The sequence below is a fragment of the Hippocampus guttulatus genome, chromosome 9, assembly GCF_054856545.1.
Source record: "Hippocampus guttulatus isolate MCC_2025c chromosome 9, RoL_Hgut_1.0, whole genome shotgun sequence".
In the NCBI taxonomy this organism is placed as follows: domain Eukaryota; kingdom Metazoa; phylum Chordata; class Actinopteri; order Syngnathiformes; family Syngnathidae; genus Hippocampus; species Hippocampus guttulatus.
In genome coordinates this window covers 2,296,244-2,315,423 of record NC_141269.1, presented here as the reverse complement: position 1 = coordinate 2,315,423, position 19,180 = coordinate 2,296,244, and the positions used below count along the sequence as shown (strand labels likewise).

Sequence of the window (19,180 nt, the reverse complement as noted above, 5' to 3'; positions counted from 1 at the left end):
AGGCAAGCACTGGACAATCTTGAGGCCGATTCTGTAAATTTGGCTTAAAGGTATTAATTGATAGTTTCTCTTGAAAACATTGCTTGAGTCACCGTCGGATTTTTACTTTAAAAGTTGAAACTCGACCAATGAGACGTTTACTGAAAGGTGAACTTAACTTACCTCTCAGTATAGGCTATTAATTCAACACTGTTCAGACATTTGGTGAAAACCTAAAAACCGATGAATGTATATTGTTTAAACCTAAAAGATTGTGATTTTATCGATGGTTTTGACGCCTTTTCGCACTACAGTTGACAGATTTTCGAGTATTCTTGAACGCAACACCATCACCGCACTTGCCTGCTCTAAAGTTGTCCCAGAATGAACAAAACGACGGTCTACACTTCTCCTCGGTTGGTCTTTTTTCTTTATATTCACCCTAAATATTCTCCCCAAACACTTTGAATTCGTTTTGAAGAAACTTGCACAAAGGTTTTGACAGAATGGAGCCGTTTCGGAATCGGGATCGTGACTGTGAACTTCGCTGATGGAGGAGAAAGTGCTCGGGATCGCCCCGCACTCGCTGGCAGTGGTGCTGTCGAGGCTGAGCGGCCACCGTGAAGACGACACCTCGGTGCCAGCACCATCGGCGGTGCCGGCGGGGTACCAGGTGTTTGCGGACTTCAAGGCCACCAACATGGGGCATTTCTGGAACCAGGCGCTCACCCGAGCCCTGGCCGAGGTCTTTTTCCTCGGCTGGCTCGACGAGCATGTGCTGCTCATCCGCGGCCGCGAAGACCACCTGCAAGTGCTCAGGAACGGATGGACAAGAAGGACCCTGAAGGCACCGCCGGGCTTCCACATCACCTCCATCGGTGGGTCCAGTCCTCCATTTTGTTATTGATTAATGATTATATACATTAATACGAGTTATCAATAAACATTAATCTTACATGATTTTCATTATCCCTCACAAATCATAATCATTCCGATTTTCTGTAGCGTCAATGCCCCCCCCCCCCAATGGTCATTTCAACTAATAGTGTTCATGAGTTGTTTTAGTTGAATAATTTTAATAACGTAAATGTGATAATGATTCAAAATAACAAAATTATTAAATATGTATTTATCAAAACATTGAATATTGTGTTACAGGTTTTATTGTACTGTAATTAAAAATTGTTTGCACTTTAAATTATTAATTGAATATTTATTTTGTATTATAAAACAATGCAGTATCAAGGAAATAATATTGGTGACTTTATTTACAATTGTGTGATACAAAATATGAATAAGACAAACATTTTAAAAGGAAAAATATATACATAAGGGCGGCACGGTGGACTATTGATTACCATGTCGACCTCACGGTGCAATGGTGCAGGGTTCGAATCGGCTCCAGCCTCCCTGTGTGGAGTTTGCATGTTCTCCCATGTGCGTGGGTTTTCTCTGGGTATTCCAGTTTCCTCCAACATTCCAAAAACATGCATGGCAGGTTGATTGGGCACTCCAAATTGTTCTTAGGTGTGATTGTGAGCGCAATGGTTGATTGTTTATGCGTGCCCTCTGATTGGCTGGCGACCAGTTCAGGGTGCACCCCGTCTACTGCCCAAAGACAGCTGGGATAGACTCCAGCACGCCTGCGACCCTCGTGAGGATCAGCGGATTTGAAAATGGATGGATGGATATATACATATTTGCCTGTTATTAAAATTCTATCGAAAATAACAGCATGAATATAATTTTAACAAACATCCAATGAGATCTGTCGCCCCCCCCCAAAAAAAACACAAAATAATTCACTGCTATTCATAATAAAACTTAAAATGACAATTTAGCATTTTTATACAGACGTGTTCTTCATTGTAGGTTGGTTGAGTGTGCACCCATGACTACTCGAGTAGTACTTTTGTAGTAGTTGTCGTAGTCGGAGTAAATTGTGTGGTCCAAAAAGTGGGAGTCTGCGCTTGAATAGTTGTCCGTGTAGGGACAGCACACTGAAGCAAAACACTGATAAGCACAGGAATGTTTGTCTTCAAGCTAATAGCTCACTAGCCGTACAAACTACACGGCCAGTACACAGAAAATAAATAAATCACTCTCAAAGCAGTGGCGGTTCTGGGGGGGGGGGCCAACGGGGGCCAGTGCCCCTGTAGCACCGATTCTGGCCCCCCCTCCGAGCGCAGATTACGCAGTCGTGCCGAGTCCCCGACGCGAAAGGTGGAACCAAAATGCGTGATTTAACATTCTAGTCGGACCCTTTAGTGCGCTGCGCCATTTAAAAATGAGAAGCAGTCCGCAGAGAAGGAAATTACCACGACACGAGTGCTATATGCGTGCGTGTGTGTGCGCGCGTGTAACTTTTTTAGTCTCCCTTTTATTTTAATTTAACAGGATCAATATACAAGACATTGCCTTTTAAAATTTGGATAATTATATGCATGTAAAACATCTAGCTTCAGTGTATTTGCAATTTTTGTTTTCATCCCCTGGCTTCAATATTCTCAACAGACGTATTGTTACGCTTGCAGACATTTTAGCCCTCCTAATACTGTTTTTTTCTCATCACTGTAATGTTATGACTACAATTTCAAAGTCTGAAGAAATAAAAAGTCAAATAAGATTTTGAATCTGTCTTTTTAGCCCTGGGTTGAATGTGCCCCCCCATCAAAACCCCTGGCCCCAGCCCGGCCCCCTCAGTGAAATTGATCCAGAACCGCCCCCGTCTCAAAGTGCACAAAAATTGATACGACAGTATGGTATCAATTGTGCAATATGATTGAAAGTAAGTAAAGTACGGGAGATGTTCATGTTTTTCATTTGTTAAAAATGAGGGTGCTTAAATCTATTTTTTTTCAGCACCCCTTTGTTTTTTCTTCCCTGGATTCTTACGAAAATATTGAGACAGTTAAGTTTGGCGCCATTATCAGTTTCGATACGAGCGGCGTCTTTATTTTTCATCAAGTCACGATACGACACGTATTGTTTTCCGCACATAAAGAATTCTGCTTGAAAAGCTAGCCGGGTTTGTTCGAATCAATCGAGTATGATATTATTATCAGTTGTGATATCGCATTGATACGGTCTTGGAAGATGATATCGACGTGTATCGAGGTTGCAACGCGATTCTTCTTAGGCGATCTCACAAACAGTTTATCGTTTTTTGGACGATGAATCCTTTTGGAAAGCTAACTGGATTTTTAGTTTGTTCCGTTTTATCAATTTTCTCACAAGTCATTTTTTTGCGTCTCACTCTCGCTAATTTTGTTTTGAAAAGCGAGTCGGATTCATATAAAACAATCGGCTCACTATAGCGATACAATTTGATGCGTTTCCCACCCTTTCTTTAAACCGATGGACAAAAGTTGTGTGTTTTCTGTGAAAAAGGTTTTTAGCAGTGACCGTGAAATCCTGTTAGTTGAGGGTCTTAGTTTCCGTTGGATACACAATTGGGGCAGCAGGAAGGAAAAGCATTTTTTTTTTCCCTGAAAAGTGCTGGTGAATTCCCAGCGTTAGCCGCCTGGAAGGAAAAGGAGCGTCTGGGGCACAGAATGACGGGAAACATTTGTCAAGCCAGGAATTTGTTTTCCACAAATGAAGTTGACATGAGGCATCGTAAAAGTTCCGCTAGAGGGCACAAAAGCTCAAGCTGGTAAAGAAGTTGGAACGGTACATCGGTGCGTTGACATACGAGTGACCCGACTTGAGTTTTTCAAAATACGAGCTGTCATTCGACTGATTTTTTTTGTTTGTTTGTTTTTTGGGGTGGTGGCAGTAAATTCAACTCAATGCGCTTTGTGATAAGAGCAGATTGCCGAACAGTGAATTCAAAACAAGGTTTCCACTTCCCATTTTAAGTTAACAGCCATAGTAAAAAAGAAACCAAACTCCACCTAGTGTGCAGCCAAACAAGTGCCCAAAGAAAGTCCCTGCTAGCTGAACGCTAGTGCTAAAATAGCGTCCGTGTTGTGGTGCTTTCGCCCTAAACAACGGATTGAAAACAAAAGGTTTGGTAACAACATGTAGGTAGACAATATTAACATTCTTTTAATGGGGCCAATCGACCCGTTTTTGTTCAATATGACACCCGATGAAAACTATTTGATAAAAACGTCAGACACTCAAGACTAAGGAACAAAACTTAAACTTGAAAAACGATTTTTGACCCATCAACAAAAACGTACCTGGCATTCTTTTTGTGTACATATTTTTGGAAAAAGCACCAAAAACTCGCCACGATGATCTCAATCCTATGAGGCCGGCATCAACATCGGCGATTTTTGACTCCTCAACAAACCTAGCATGCATGTTGATGGTTGCAATCGAGCTAAATACAGGAAACATTTGCGGGGGGGGAGAATTTCCATTTCAAATAACCGAACCTGCACCCTTTTTTGTGCGCGTCGAGCCTAATGTCGGCTACGTGTGGAAAAACATGATGGACATGAGAGTGTAAGGAAGTATTTCTGTCAAGGCACTTCAACATGTTTGCATAACATTTAGGCTATCATGAGCCAGGCGTAAACATTGGTTGATTTTTGCATCTTCAACAAAGCTTATCTTTATGTTGTTGCAAACATCGAGCCAAAAATAAGTTAAATAAAGACACCACTGTGTTAGACACACTTTGGCCCACGCTGTCTAAATTGCCGATTGCGAACGGTAACTAACTATGATTGCAAACACAAAGCACAACGCAAAGCAGACAAACAAAGCAACCGATCATGATCGAATCTAAATCATGATCGAATCTAAAGCTAACTTTACATACAGTATCTGGTAAAGAAAAGCACGCGTAGCTTACCATTGGGCCATGCCGACGACGAAGCGAGTGTATTTACTAAAGTAACATAATGCGATGCTGTTTTTTATACGTCGCGCGAACGGTCACCTGTCAGTGGCAGCCCCGCCCCTCTTAAAGGGCCAGGTTAATCCAACACCACCAAAGACAAGTTGGACTTCAACGAACTGCACTTACGTGCATTTTGTAACCGTTGACACTAATGTACAGAAAAAAACAAAAACAATTATACTTGAGTGGAGAGAACGTAGCGTAGTCACCAAAGACAGTTTTGACTCTTCAAAGGAACGTTGAGCCTATTGTACGTATTTCTGAAAAAGCATCAATGACACTCGACAGGAGCGAAATGAGCTGACATAACCGACATGCTTTTTGTAATCAAGTTACCTCACACAAATGTTGTTATTGAGTTTTTTGTGGTTTTTTTTTGGGGGGGGGGGGACATCACAACACCACCGCTCCCGAACCACACAGATTTGAACCCAGAACCGCCACAGCAACACAGCCAACCACTTAGTCACTGTGCTTCATACCAATGAAGCCAAATCAATAAAACGGTCACATGACGTATGACATCTTCCCCATCTCCGATTGTGAGCAATTGCCACTTTAAGGAGGGACGGCTTGCGTGTGTGCGTGTGTGTGTGCGTGTGTGTGTGTGTGTGCGTGTGTTTGGGGGGTTGGGGGTGGGGGGGGGGCTCAGCGAGGTAACAGCAATGAGCTCATCGGCTTGCGTCGTCATGGCAACAAAGGCTGTTGCAGCACTGAGGAATAAAATGGCTGGCGTCCTAGTCCACCCCCCTTTCTCTTTTCCTCTTTATCTTTTCTCTTCTTTAGTATCACTGAACTAGAGCAGATTGGTTGTGACACCACAAGATCCCCCCCCCGTACCCCCACCCCGCACGTGCCATTTTGTGTGCCACCCTCCACCCCCCCCCCCCCCCACCTTAACAAAAAGTCACCAAGGTGAGGATGCAGTCAGCTGACTCCATCCGAGGGGTGATTTTATTTTATTTTTTAGGTGCCCCCCCCCTCCTCCTCCCCAACACACACACACACCCTTCCTGGAGGTGCTGGGAGCAGCTGCAGCATTAGCGGTGGGATGAGGAGCCGTTGACTGGGGTTTGCCCCCCACCACCCGCCCTCCCCAACTCTCTCTCACACACACACACACGCCCCCCTCCCCTCTACCGCCAACCCTCCACCCACCCCTGCGTTAATGAATGGATGCTACGGCTAACGGATCGCCGCCGCCGCCATCGAGGCTGGATTTCTATTCCTGACTTGATTGCTTTCTTCTTCCTATGCTCTCCCATTTTGGCTTGTTTTTGTTATTTCCCTCCCCGCCCTTTATTGGTGTTTGTCAGGGGTGGAGAGGAAAAAAAAAAAAGAAGGACGACGGGGGTGTCTGCGCGCGTGTGTGGCGGGCGCTCGACGGGGATAAAGATGGAGGTGAACGCGGCGTCCCCGCCGCTCGGCGTACTACCGTTGGGCTGAATGCAGGAGCTTTGATTCGGATGCGCTTTTGGGGGATTTTTTCGGGGGGTGTGCTTTTCCGGATGATGCTGAGCTATTGTCGGGCCTCGATGGGAAAGGAACGGTCCTGAAAACGACACCCTCAGCCCAACTCCACCCTTTCTCTTTTTATTATCTTTACCCTATTTTACCTCCCACCTTCCCTCTGCATCACACCCCCCCCCACCCCCACACCCCCTGCATCGGAGCGTAATGTGCCTCCCCACGCACGCAAATAATGGCCGGGTGATGCCTCCCGGGAGGGAGCCCGCCGCGAGCCGGCGCCGCCGCCGCCACCGCCACCGCGCTGCCGTTCGTCAATGAGACGCACGCCGCTTCTTCCTGCCATGGCCGGTGTGGCATCGCTCTAGCGGGACGCTCGGTACCCCATGCGGGGGAGGCGCTGAGCCCCTGAGGTTGGTCCACCTCCCCCCTGGCCCCACTTCTACACCCCCCTCCCCCACTGCCCACCCAAACAACAACAACAAAAAAAAAAACCCAACCAAAAAAGGGGGTCACGATGAAGAAGAACCGCAACGTGCGACGGGCCTGGGCCGGCTCGGAGAAAGACGTCCGCGTGCAGAAGCAGCACCTTCCTCCTCCTCCTCCCCATTTCTCGCCATCCCCGCCGAGTTTTCGGGCGTCAGGTGAGTGGTGCGTCACCTCGAAAAACCCTGAAAAGGACCCATCGGTTTCCATTCGCTTTGCGCTCGCGAAACCAGAAATTGTCATTGAATGAAAAACTATTGCGATGGAAACATCTGCCAAAGATCCGCAAATGTTGACGAGGAAAACATCGCTTCAACTCGTCGAACAGCAACTCTGTGGTACACTGGGCTTAAATCTAAAAATCTAAAAGGGTAGTAAAATCTAAAAATGTATCAAATTAATCCACCATTATTTTGATCACCCTCAGGATTTCAGTCACTTGTCTGATAACCTTCTCCATTTTTTTGTAGTTCTCCATGAAAGCAGCCCCCCCCCTCAAAAGACATTTGCAAACATCTCCTTTTACTTTGGAAAACAACGGTCAACATTTTTGCAAAGTTTCCGTTGTTACGGACCAAACCATTTTCTGCACTGTCCATTTTTGAGTGAACAAATATATGAATCCAACGCATCAACGAATCCCCCCCACCCCAAAAAAAACGAATCGATGATTGAAATAATAATCGTTAGTTGGAGCCATCCTCCCAGTAGACGTGGAAATTTTGTTTTGACAAACCTTGCTAGCCTCAAAAGCCACCACCAAACTAGCGGCGCGCAAACCCTCCCAGAAAGCACCTTAGATGTTCTTCTTTTTACTTTTTTGTTCCAGGAATGAAATAGAATCTACATGACATCATCGCAGCAAAATGATCTGCTTCAAAAACATAAACCAAACAATTGCTGAGGAAGCATGCTACTGTATTTCACATCCCCATCGCTAGTTTTCATCACTCCGCTCACCTTGATGAAGTTTTTTTGGTTGATTTTTTATTTTCTTTCTTTTGCCGAGTAAGAAGAAATACCTTGACAGGACAAAACCAACATTTTCTTATCTTTCTTAAACAACAAAAAAGAGCCAAACAATTGAGCATTGTGTCACCCGCCCCCCCCCCACCCCCCATCCCAACCGTTGCAATGTTTACTCCGAAGTGTGCACGTGATTTACTGTATGTCGGGTGAAACGAGGAGATGACGTCACGGCGCCCGTTCCACTGACAGTCCGGTGCGGTGTCGTGGGAGGCGGGGATAACTGCAGCGGGTCTTCGTGGGGGCAACGGTGACGGCGCGCGGGATGATCTCACTACTCGCGATGTCACGGCCGAGCCTGCTCTGTTCGACAGAGGCGACGGCACGTGGCGCGCGCGTGCGAAGTTCTCATTGTGGAAGGTTGCCGCAGCAGCTGACACACAAACGGGAAGACGAGCGAGCGAGGACGAGGTGGAGCGAGAGCCGTTTGACCATTACGTCATAGCTTCTCTTACTCAGCCAGACATCGCTCGCTCTCGCTTTCTCGCAGGTGACGTGTCGCCCATCAGCATGTCGCCCATCAGCCAGTCCCAGTTCATCCCGCTGGGCGAGATCCTGTGTCTGGCCATCTCGGCCATGAACGCCGCGCACAAGCCCGTCAGCCAGGAGGCTCTGGCGGAGCACCTCGCCGCCAGCTTCCCAGGTGAGCCGCGACGACGGACCGTCGCCAGTCAGGCTCCATCCGTCGTTTTCGGGGTTAGAATGAATCCTCCGCCCGGGAAATCATGAAATGACGGCAGAACGAAACGAAGGACGTGTCGGAGACCCGAGACTGGTCGCCAGTCTCTCGCATTGAACGCTACAGCCATATGACCTCATTTCCATTCGGCCGCTTTCCGCGGCGTTGGTCCCCGTTTGGGCCACGGCGCTGCGGAGTCGATCCCAGCCGGAACTGAGATATGAACTCAAGACCTCTTGACTGTGTCGCAGATGGATGGATTTTATCCTATCGGAGTAGCTTTAAATGCGGTGGACTGGAAACCGGTCCAGGGTGTACCCCATTCCAGTCAAACCCATGACTCGAGTGAATGGCGCTTTGAGAGATGCAATTTGTTTGTTGTTGTTGTTTTTTTTTTTTGTTGGGGGTTGGGGGTCTCGTTTTTAAGTACAATGTGTTTTCATCGAAGGCGTGCCGACACCCAGCGTGGAGGTTCTGCGACACACCCTGAACATGCTGGTGCGAGAAAGGAAGATCTACCCGACTCCAGAGGGCTACTTCATCGTCACACCCCAGACCTACTTCATCACGCCGTCCCTCATCCGAAGCAACAACAAGTGGTACCACCTGGACGACCGGTTGCAGGAGCGGCAAGCGCACCCGCAACCGCCGCCTCAGCAGTGTACCTCGCCCAAATCGGGTAACGTCACGCCGTCCGGGCCCGGTTGCCTGTCGGAGAGGCCCCCCCGCAAGAATCACCATGACGCGTACAGGCTTCAGAGTAAGACACCAAAGGAGCAGCAGAAGTCCGAAGCCCAAACGAGTAAGACCCCGAAGGACCGCGGCGGCGAACCCCCGGCGAGCAAGGAGCACCGCGGAGAACCGCCGTCCTACCCCCACCCGCCTCCTCTCACATCCCCCCCTGTCCAGCGAGCGTCCCAAGATCCGGCAGACAAGAGCAAAAGCGTCCCGTCGTTCCCTTACAAAACGGACACCCTGACCAAAAAGAAAGAGGGCGGCGCGAGCGGCGAGAAACAATCCAAGCGGTTCGGTCTGCGCCTCTTCCGGCTGAGCTTCAAGAAGGACAAGATGAGGCAGCTGGCCACCTTCTCGGCGCAGTTCCCGCCGGAGGAGTGGCCGCTGCGCGACGAGGACGCGCCCGCCGCGCCCATCCCCCGCGAGATCGAGATGGAGATCATCCGGCGGATCAATCCCGACCTGACGGTGGAGAACGTGGCCCGGCACACGGCCGTGATGAAGCGGCTGGAGGAGGAGCGCGCGCAGAGACGCAAGACGGGCTCGTCGGCGCAGCACGGCGCCCGCGGCCGCCGGGGCCGCGGCCACCGGCGGGCCCCGCACGGTAAGTCTCGCTCGCACAGCAAGCCGCGGACCTCCCGGGGGGAGCCGTCGGAGGGTTCGAACTGGGATCTTCTTTTCACGGAAAGGGATTACCGTTTCTTCAGCCACTCGCTGGTGCGCTCCCCTCGGGAGGCCGCGTACACCCTGGAGCGCCGGCGGAGCGGCGGCGCCACGTACCTCGTCCACAGCAACCCCAACATCGCCGAGTCGTACTGCCCCGTCACGCCCGAGTGGGACGTGTCCGGGGAGCTGGCCAAGAGGCGGACGGAGATGCCCTTTCCCGAGCCCTCGCGGGGCACCTGCCAGTCCAGGGTGCAGAGGAGTCACAGTCACAATCAGGACCGCAAGTCGCGCCACGACCGCTCGGAGCGGGCGAAGGAACGATCGCGCTCCATGGACAACTCCCTCAAAGGCCCCTCGCTCGGCCCGCCGCAAGACTTTGAGGCCGGACCGGACGAGCGCGGCCACTACCGCACGGACGACGGCACCCTGCGCGCCACCCAGAAGTCGGGCCGCTACTCGAGGATCGCGTTCTCCGCTGCCAAGTTCCACTCCGATTTCAACGTGCCCGATTTGGGGAAAGGGAGCGCGGACGAGTTGCGGCTCCGCGGGACGACGGAGAGGAACGAGAGCGGAGACGGCCCGCCGACGTACAACGAGCTCATGGGACTTTCGCCCAAGCCCTCGACGGACGAGTACTTCCAGTGCAATACGTCAAACGAAACCATCCTAACTGCCCCCTCGCCTCAGGCAAAATCAGAATATGACACGTTAACCTCATCGGGAGGACGCCGAAAGGGCTCTCCGGCCGACCGCCAAACGCCTCGCCTCGCCTCTCCGCACAAGATGGAGTACAAGGAGGACTCGTCGGCGGCAAAGGGACAAAACGCCGGCGGGGGCGGCGGCGGCGGCGGCGGCGGCTCGGTGCGACTGACGCCCAGCCAGACGCCGGAGCCGGCGCAGAGTGCCCGCCTGACGCCGCACCAGCACAACGTGGACCCCGGAGGGGGCGGCGGCGGCGGCGGAAGCATGTCCATCAAGAGGAAGGAGATCTTCAGCAAGGACACCTTGTTCAAACCCCCACACAACGCCTTGTCCGCAGGCTACGCCGACAGCTACGCCAAGTCCGGCACACTGCGGAAAGCCTCGCACGGCAAATCAACAGAGGCCCTCGACAATCCCGAGCCCCAGCAGCCTTCCGATTCGGCCGCGTCCTCGGCTTCGCCCGCGCTGCTCCAGGGCTGCTTAGAGCCCGCCGTCCCATCCGCCTCCTTCGACTACTACAACGTCTCAGACGACGAGGATGACGAGGAGGCGGAGGGGGACTCGCACAAGGACTTGGTCGCGGCGGAGGATGGCGAGGACCGTCGAGAGGCGGGTGGCAACGGCGGGGGGAGCGGCACCGGCGGCGCAGGCGCCGTTGTGGGCGGCGGGGAGGGAACCATCAAGTGGTTACTGCAGCGGGAGAAGGAGCACGATCTGCAGCGCAAACTGGAGACCAATCTCACCTTGCTCAGCCCCAAGGAGACGGAGAACGGCGGCAGCCAGAAGTCAGCTCACTCGGCTCGCTTGGACAGCATGGACAGTAGCAGCGTCACGGTGGACAGTGGATTCAACTCACCGAGGTACGGCACGCTTTGGCGCACATACTAGTTGAGTCTCGTTCAGACCCTGGGCTGGGCAAACGGTGTGTGGGAGCGGCTGAGGCGGTATCTTAACAGGGATCGTTTTATAGCATAGCGAATAGCATCCGCGGCCGTGTACTAGTTTAGGCGGCCCCGGCGGCGCAGTGCTTAGTGCGTCGACCTCACAGTGCAGAGGTACCGGGTTCGATTCCGGCTCCGGCCTCCCTGTGTGGAGTTTGCACGTTCTCCCCGGGCCTGCGTGGCTTTTCTCCGGGTACTCCGGTTTCCTCCCACGTTCCAAAAACATGCACGGCAGGCTGATTGGACGCTCCAAATTGTCCCTCGGTGTGAGTGTGTGCGCGGATGGTTGATTGTCTCTGTGTGCCCTGCGATGGGCTGGCGACCGGTTCAGGGTGTCCCCCGCCTACTGCCCGGAGACGGCTGGGATAGGCTCCGGCAGCCCCCGCGACCCTTGTGAGGATAAAGCGGATCGCAAAATGAATGAAATAGTCCCAAGTTCCTAACAGTATACGGTCTTCCGATGCAAAGTACAGATTTGTAGTTAGGGTTAATCTCGTGAGCATTAAAGTGAACAAATGTGGGATGGACAGGATTGAAGTCAACCTGGGAATGGACCGGTGTAAAACTTTGCAGTTTCCCGCCTCTGCTGCAACGTCAATACCACCAATGAAGCTGTGAAAGTGCTCGGTTGACTTTCTTGCGCATCACCGTGTTGTGTCAAAAGCACTGACATGGGGGAAATTTTGGGCCGTGTGAAATCGAATACAACTTTCACTGAAAATAGTGACAGGTGGTGTAAAATATGCAACTTTTTCCACATTGCTTTGGTTTGTGGCTTTTTAAAAAATTTATAGTGCCCATTTCATACACAAAATGCGCTTCACATAGGGGGGCAGAAACGATATAAGATTTCAAGACATTTAAATGCAAAGTGTGGAAACCAAAGTGTCACGTTGCGTGGTGGTGGTGGACCCCAAAAAGCAGGCGGGAGGGAGGAGCAGGGTGAACTTGATGAATTGTATTTAATAAAACTCTGAGAAAACTAAACCCAAAACAAAGTGCTAACAACCAAAACGAATCCAAAGTATCAAACAAAACCATGACTGAAGCTCAAAAAACTAGAACAGAAACTTGACCGCAATGACAGGAAACCTGACAGGAGTAAAGAGCAACAATGACGCGACGATGAGTCCTCGGGCTGGGAGTCCTTTGAAAGCACAAATTACCGAACGACCAACAGGTGCGCAGCTGCAGGGACAGCCCTACAGTGCCACCTGTTGGTCCCAAACCGAATCATGACACAAAGTAGTTTACCAAAATTGCAAAAACAAGGCAAGAATGAGATTTTCAAAACAATGATGATGAAAATGATTTAGCAGACCTCAATGACAGGCTTGAGAAGAAAAAAACATCTTCATTTTTAACCTTTTTTAAAGCATTCAAATGATCCTCGCATCAGCGAGTTCCACAGAAGCCCGAAACCATCCTGACCATTTGAATTTTGAAATTTTTGAAGCAGCATGTGCCTCCGGGTAAAACTCAACGTACGGTTGTCCTTTCGCCGTTCCCGTCCACTAACCGTCTCGTCTCCCCGGTCCAGGACGCGCGAGAGCCTGGCGTCCAACACGTCCAGCATCGTGGAGAGCAACAGGCGGCAGAACCCGGCGCTGAGCCCCGGGCACCACGTGGGCCCGGGCGGCTCGGGGCTGCCCTTCAGCTTCCGCGCCATCCCCGAGCCGCCCGCCGCGCCGCCACCCGACAAACTCCAGAAGCCCGCCAACTGCCTGGCCTCCATCACCAGCGTGTAGACGCCGCCCCCCCCCCCCCCCTTCTTTGACCACTTTGGTTTTGCTTTTCTTTCGTTCGCTTCTGGTGTCACACACATTCACACACCTTGGGACTCCCGGGAGTCTCACTGGGACTGTTACAAACAAAAACAAAACAGGCATGGCTTCGAGAGACTGTTCCCCCAGCTTCAACAGGAACCTGACTGCAAAAAGTCAAATCATAATACTAAGGAAAGGCCAGAAAACTTCACCGAATACTTTTTTGGGGGTGACTTATAACGGAGATTTACCGGTATTGGAAAGTAGTAGAGTATAGGAATTCAAGTACCATTTGGAAGCTTTTTCTATCACCTCATGTCCAATTCAGTGTTCTTCTTCCCGAACGAAGGCTCGCCGGATCAGCACAACGAGGAGATCGCCACAAGAAGAAGACGAAAAGGAGGGAAAATTGAAAAATTATAACGAGATAAGTCCGCTCGCAATTGTGTGGCGCAATGCAAACGATGTAATGTATACTCCATACTTTTGATATTCTAATTATTATAATGGTGGTATTAAAGATGCTATGTGACCAAAAAAAAAAAAAAAAGCAGGTTTGGACAAAATGGCCTCCATCCTTACACTTGATATTTTGTTCGTTAGCAGAAGAACTGTTTTGAAGTAGCCCTGCTCCTTTCGCAAAAAAACTCGCAACTGGGACACAATCCAGTTCGCTGCGACCCGAATCAGTTTAACTTGTATAGAAAATGAATGCTCGAGGTCTCGGGTGATGTCAGGCGAACCCGCCGGCTTATATTAAAAAAAAAAAAAAAAAAAGGTTCATCAAATATTTTTGTACTTAGGAATAATGTATGCATAAAGTATGTTACTGTCTTTTAGATAATCTCTTGTTTTGTGCTTGAATGGGGGGAAAAAACGCTGCAGTACTGCAGATGGTCAACAAGTAGCGGTAAAGAGCCAAAGACATTTCACTTAGAAAAGGCTAACATTGTAATATCTTGACCTAGTAATCGACCGTATTGCATTTTTGATAGATACACTTGTGGAAATGACCACTGCGACATTGATCTGAATTATCTTTTTATGGCTATATGTTTGACTAAAAAAAGATCGTGATTTATTATATCAACTACTGACAACAATCTAATTTCTATATATGAGTGCGTGTGTGTGATAAGTGAAGTCCTCAGGAATTTATATAATAGTAAAAGTAGTTTATATAGTAAAACGTATTTCCATGTGCAGATTGTATACGCTTACATATAATGGATATACGATTCTACACACCCTAGTTCAAATGGCAGGTATTTGTTGTTTACCTAAATGAGACCAACATAATTAATTTAAAACTGTTTCCACCGGTAATTTGAGTGGATTTAAAAATATATTTTATTTTTCAGAAGTGAAAATCAACAACTGAGGTAATGTAGTTGCATAAATGTGCACACCCACTTACAGCTGGGGAACGGAGAGAAATCAAATTCAAACTTACATAAAAGGGGAGCCCGTCACCATTTTAACTGCCTCTAATTAACCCCAAATGAAGTCCTAATTTTTTTTTTTTTTAAGTGTCGATCTTGGTCTCATCTTTTTATATCACAACAAACTGGCATTTGAAAAGTGGAGCGTAGATTATTTTTTTATATCCACTTTTCGTATAGTATACTTGCAATAGTTGAGACAGCAATTTAATGCGCTTTTATCATATTTTATTGATATTTTCAGGGTTTTCAGGCCCTCTTCCGGGCTTTTTGGCTGTGAGAAACCGCAAGTCATTGGACGTCCATTTTGGCTCTACGTGGTTCGTTGGGCCCAAAAAGGTAAGTCATACATTTGCAGATTTATTTTCAACGTACCGTAGGACAACGAGGACTTGTAGGACATGTCAGCGTCAGAGACGTGGACTCTTAATGATAATAATAATATTTAGAACAACAAACCACGTTAGCGGGGTATCCTCTCGAGCTTGGCACGTCGTGGCGATTTGTCGGCATTCCACTTCAAAACATTGCACAAAATGCAAATAATTTGCGTTTGAGATGGATGGTAAATGGAGCCGCGACAAAGTGACACACCAAAGGAGTATTAGGGCCACACAACATAAAATACTACTAAAACAATGTAAAAATGTGAAAATAAAGTTGTATTTGTTTGAAAGAAAATGTCGAAGTGAACTCAGTCACGTTTCAAGAAAAGCGCCCTCATTTGACAATAGTGAAGTTGTATTTTTCGAGAAATTTAAGACCACCTCATGGAAATAAAAGGTAAGTCAGTAAATTGTAATTTTATGCAGTTTTTGGACGCCGGTGGCACCGGAGTCTATTTTCTTTCTGTAATTATTTGAGCATATTCATAATCTTACAAGTATGAATTATTTTTTAAAATAAAGGTAATTTCATTTTCAGAAAAAAACATTGTAATATGAGAACAGCGAATCAAAATGTTGGATCAGTCAACTTTATTATGAGAGGATTTTCAAATGTATATAATTTTTTGCAATAAAAGTTGAAATGTAATACAATTAAAGTTATGTATATTGAAAAAACGTCCTTGTTAAATAAATGGGGTTTTCTTCCAATAAAAAAGTCGCAATATGACAATAAATAGGCTGAAATTGAATTTTTCCGTTGAAAATTTCTTGGAAGCATTGTAACCTCATCAGAAGAGATTTCATTTCGGAAAAAAAAATAATCATATGAGAGTGGCATTTTTTTTAACGGAAATAAAGTTGTATTTTCAGATATAATGTGAAGTCAAGTCTTTTCTATTCAAACACTTTTTTGGAGTCGTAGAAATAAATTAAAGTTACACAAATAAAGTCCAATGTATTAAATTGTTAGAATTTTGGAAGGAAAAAATGTCTTTATTCTTTAAAAAAACAACAACAACAAACACCAAGACTTCATTCTTGTCGTGTCATATTTTTATACAATGTTGCCCCAATACTCCTTAGATACTACACTTCTCATATTTTTTGGGGGAAATACTCAAAAGCATTGAAACATGAAAACATGACACACCAAAGCGTCCCAGCATCTAAGGCAATAAAGTCGTTCCACAGGACTAGTGCTGTCCATTCTGTCAGTCCCTGTAGCACCAATGGGAACGTTTCCTTGCCCGTCATGCCCACAGATATTCCCTTCCTGATATCCACCACAAAAAAACAAAACGAGGGGGGCAGTGAATGAAAGCGTTCATTTTGTCCATTTGTCACCTCTAAAATCTGAATCATGCTACATTTTCATTGCACTTCGTCTGTTAGTTAACACGATTACGTAAAAATACATACGCTAACCCAGAAACTGTTACATTTTGTTGTGTGGTTGAATTTTTTTTGGAGACTACAGTACTTGTATGGTTGCCAAGTGGAACAGTGACCTGACAGATCCAGAAAATGGGGGTGTGGTGAAAAGTAGGTGCCACCCACTTTGTAATACACAGTGCTACCACCTGCAGGACTGGAGTGGAACTGCACGGGACTACACTACCTGTGTTGGGGCCAAGTCCCACCTTGCCCGCGTACCACAAAAACCTGCCATTTGAATAGGGGGAAGTAGATTTTGTATACCCACTCGATGTACTTTTCCACAATTTTGGCCATTGGACTCTTCTTATATACATGCATCAGTGCCGAGCGAAAGGATTAGGGCCAAAGGGAAGCAGGGGGTTTGATTGGTGGTGGTGTTGGTGGTGGATTCCGGCCCCCGCCCTCTTTTTTTTTTTTTTGCTAACATTGGAGGGGCAATGACAAACCAGATACCAATCTGTTTTCAATGAAGCCAAATATCTGAGTGACCTACCAGATGCAGCTGTGGTGAAAAAAAACTCTTAGCACCCAGTTTGTTATGCGCATTACCACCACCTAACGGACTGTTGTGGAACTGCAAATCCAGTCAGGCAGTTGCACTGGATTTCAGGTCTGATTGCTTTTTTTTTCCATGTATCTTTTTTCTGTATGGGTGCGCGCACGCACACACGCACACGCACGCGTGTATGCACACACACACACACACTTAGGAGTCTGGAGCAAGGCATCTGAAGCCATCTTGGAGGTGGTAAATGGGGAAAAATATAACAATAACATCAATAGTCTTGCAATAATCTGTACAGTTCAAGAATGGAGGATGCTTAAATGCTCAATGCATTTTCCATTTTTTCAGGTTCTTTAGTTCATCTGCAGTTTGTCATTCCGCATCCAACGAGCAGCTTTGATGTCCGCGACAAACGTTTGGAATTCTCCGGGTAATTCCACCGTGGCGTTCTTCCTGGTAGAGGTATCGCTGTCCGCGTCCACGGGACGAGGAGGTTTTCGGGAGGTTATTTTCTGGCGTGAAGGCTCTCCTGGAACTTAGTGCTGGAGTAGCGGAGGTGGAAGCCCTTCTTGCTGATGGTGTCATCGCTATGGAAACGGATCAGCAAGGCGTCGCTGGGCGAGTAGATTCCTTCCCTGGGCTGATGGGACATGGTCCACATTAATGCCAGTGTTTGAAATGCATGCTTGAAGAATACTGTTTCTAAATAGTGGCTATTATTTAAATTATAAAAATACAATACAAAATATGACTGTTGCATTCTTGCAACAACCAAATTATCAGGATCATTCTTTTCTCTGTGCTTTCTTACCCCCGAGCCGCAGAACCGTCCGAGCCTGTGCGAGTCTGCGTCGTAGCCGTTGTAGAGTTCGATAAAGTCGTACCCACAGTCGGCCTCCTCCTCCACCTCGAAGGTGATGAAACTGAGCTCGATGCCGTAGCCCTGCTCGGCCGTCAGCAGCCACTCGCAGTCGCTGTGGCCCGGGTAGTTGTTGTCCCCGAACTGGGCGTGCGAGTACAAGTTCTTCTGCCGGGCATCCGCCTTCAGACGACCGCCGCATTCTGCGCACAGTGTCGGAGGTGAAACAGTTGAATCGGGACACCCCTAAAACTCTTTTTGCTCCCGATTAGGATTTGGGATGCACAGTATTTTGAGCATACACGCTGCATGTATTTGTTATCGTTAAAAAAACATGATTTAATTACTATTATTATTTTAACTGTGGTCTTTTCTGTACAGTATTGTGTTACAGCGGAGGTTTTTTATGTGCTCTATGTAAATAGTTTGACAGCATTACGTTTGGGGGGGGGGGGTTGTTTTAGTGGTGTATTAAAGCAGTATTAAATGTTGTTGTAATGAAATTTAGGTAATGAGGAAATGCAGTGTTACATTACAGTATTAGTATTCTCATGATGATGTCAACGCAGAATGTTCAAGAGGTGTACGGGGCAGCACACTGCTCACGACTGGGGGCCCAATACGAGGGAAAGTCAAGTCAACTGTATTTATAGAGTTGACATAGGAAAAGAGGATGTTGACACTGAAGCTGCTTTGGGGTTAAGTTTACTGCATTTAGCGGCTTTAAAGCACTGTTGTCATTCGGTGGACTTTTTTTTTTTTACCTTGAAATGGATTTTAAGAGCAAAAAATAATAAATGCTCTTCACGCCCGGTGTGCTTTTTCGTGTTTGCCACTAGATGGAAACATCGTTCCAGCCGAAGTTTACCAACTCAGGTGGGTTGATGGGAGTGACTCAGCATGGAAAAGGTCTTCTAGTTTGCGTTAGTTCTTTCAAGAAGAATAACTGAAAAAGAAAAAAAAACAGTGGTTTGGTATACCGGTGGCGTGAGTGGCCTGGAAGCCCTTCCGCTGCACGGAGGCGTCGGAGATGAATCTGAGGTACATCCGGTTGGCGGTGGACATCAGCGGCTCGGGAACCTTACTGCCGCATAACCGCCCCAAGATGGCGGCAGCGTCGCCGTCGCCGTCGAAGGCCTCCAGGTGATCGTAGGCGCACTCTTGGTGCTGCTCGATCTCGAACTCGCTGAACGTCTTCGTTCCGAGGGCAGAAAAAAAATTGAGTTTTTAAAATATACACTACACG

The 19,180-nt window shown here is 47.8% G+C and overlaps 2 protein-coding genes across 9 annotated transcripts in view; one reads left to right on the top strand and one right to left on the bottom strand.

Moving 5' to 3' along the window:
- The first annotated feature begins 375 nt into the window (after positions 1-375).
- stox2a (storkhead box 2a) lies at positions 376-17,555 on the top strand. Of its 2 annotated transcripts, none has more exons than XM_086119537.1 (5): positions 376-857; positions 8,304-8,456; positions 8,941-11,455; positions 13,077-15,083; positions 17,424-17,555. In XM_086119537.1, the coding sequence occupies exons 1-4, from the start codon at positions 530-532 to the stop codon at positions 13,282-13,284; spliced, it is 3,204 nt and encodes a 1,067-aa protein (XP_085975663.1). In that variant the 5' UTR covers positions 376-529; the 3' UTR covers positions 13,285-15,083; positions 17,424-17,555. The 2 variants fall into 2 exon arrangements, with proteins under 2 accessions (XP_085975663.1, XP_085975664.1); XM_086119538.1 differs by lacking the exon at positions 376-857 and adding an exon at positions 5,919-6,945.
- Positions 16,092-19,180, bottom strand: part of LOC147199815 (dorsal-ventral patterning tolloid-like protein 1) — a 30,538-nt gene continuing 27,449 nt past the window's right edge. For all 7 annotated transcript variants that reach the window (XM_086119539.1, XM_086119543.1, XM_086119540.1 and 4 more), the window contains 3 exons: positions 18,915-19,128; positions 17,887-18,137; positions 16,092-17,715 (listed from right to left, as the gene is read on the bottom strand). In XM_086119539.1, the coding sequence (XP_085975665.1) occupies positions 17,581-17,715; positions 17,887-18,137; positions 18,915-19,128 (600 nt within the window). In that variant the 3' untranslated portion in view covers positions 16,092-17,580. The remainder of the gene's footprint in view (positions 17,716-17,886; positions 18,138-18,914; positions 19,129-19,180) is intronic.

Bases quoted from the DNA above. Each gene is read 5' to 3' on its own strand.
- stox2a (XM_086119537.1), top strand. From the start codon at position 530: ATGGAGGAGAAAGTGCTCGGGATCGCCCCGCACTCGCTGGCAGTGGTG. The intron at 8,457-8,940 runs GTGAGCCGCGAC...TTTTCATCGAAG, and splicing joins CCTCGCCGCCAGCTTCCCAG to GCGTGCCGACACCCAGCGTG. The intron at 11,456-13,076 runs GTACGGCACGCT...TCCCCGGTCCAG, and splicing joins AGTGGATTCAACTCACCGAG to GACGCGCGAGAGCCTGGCGT.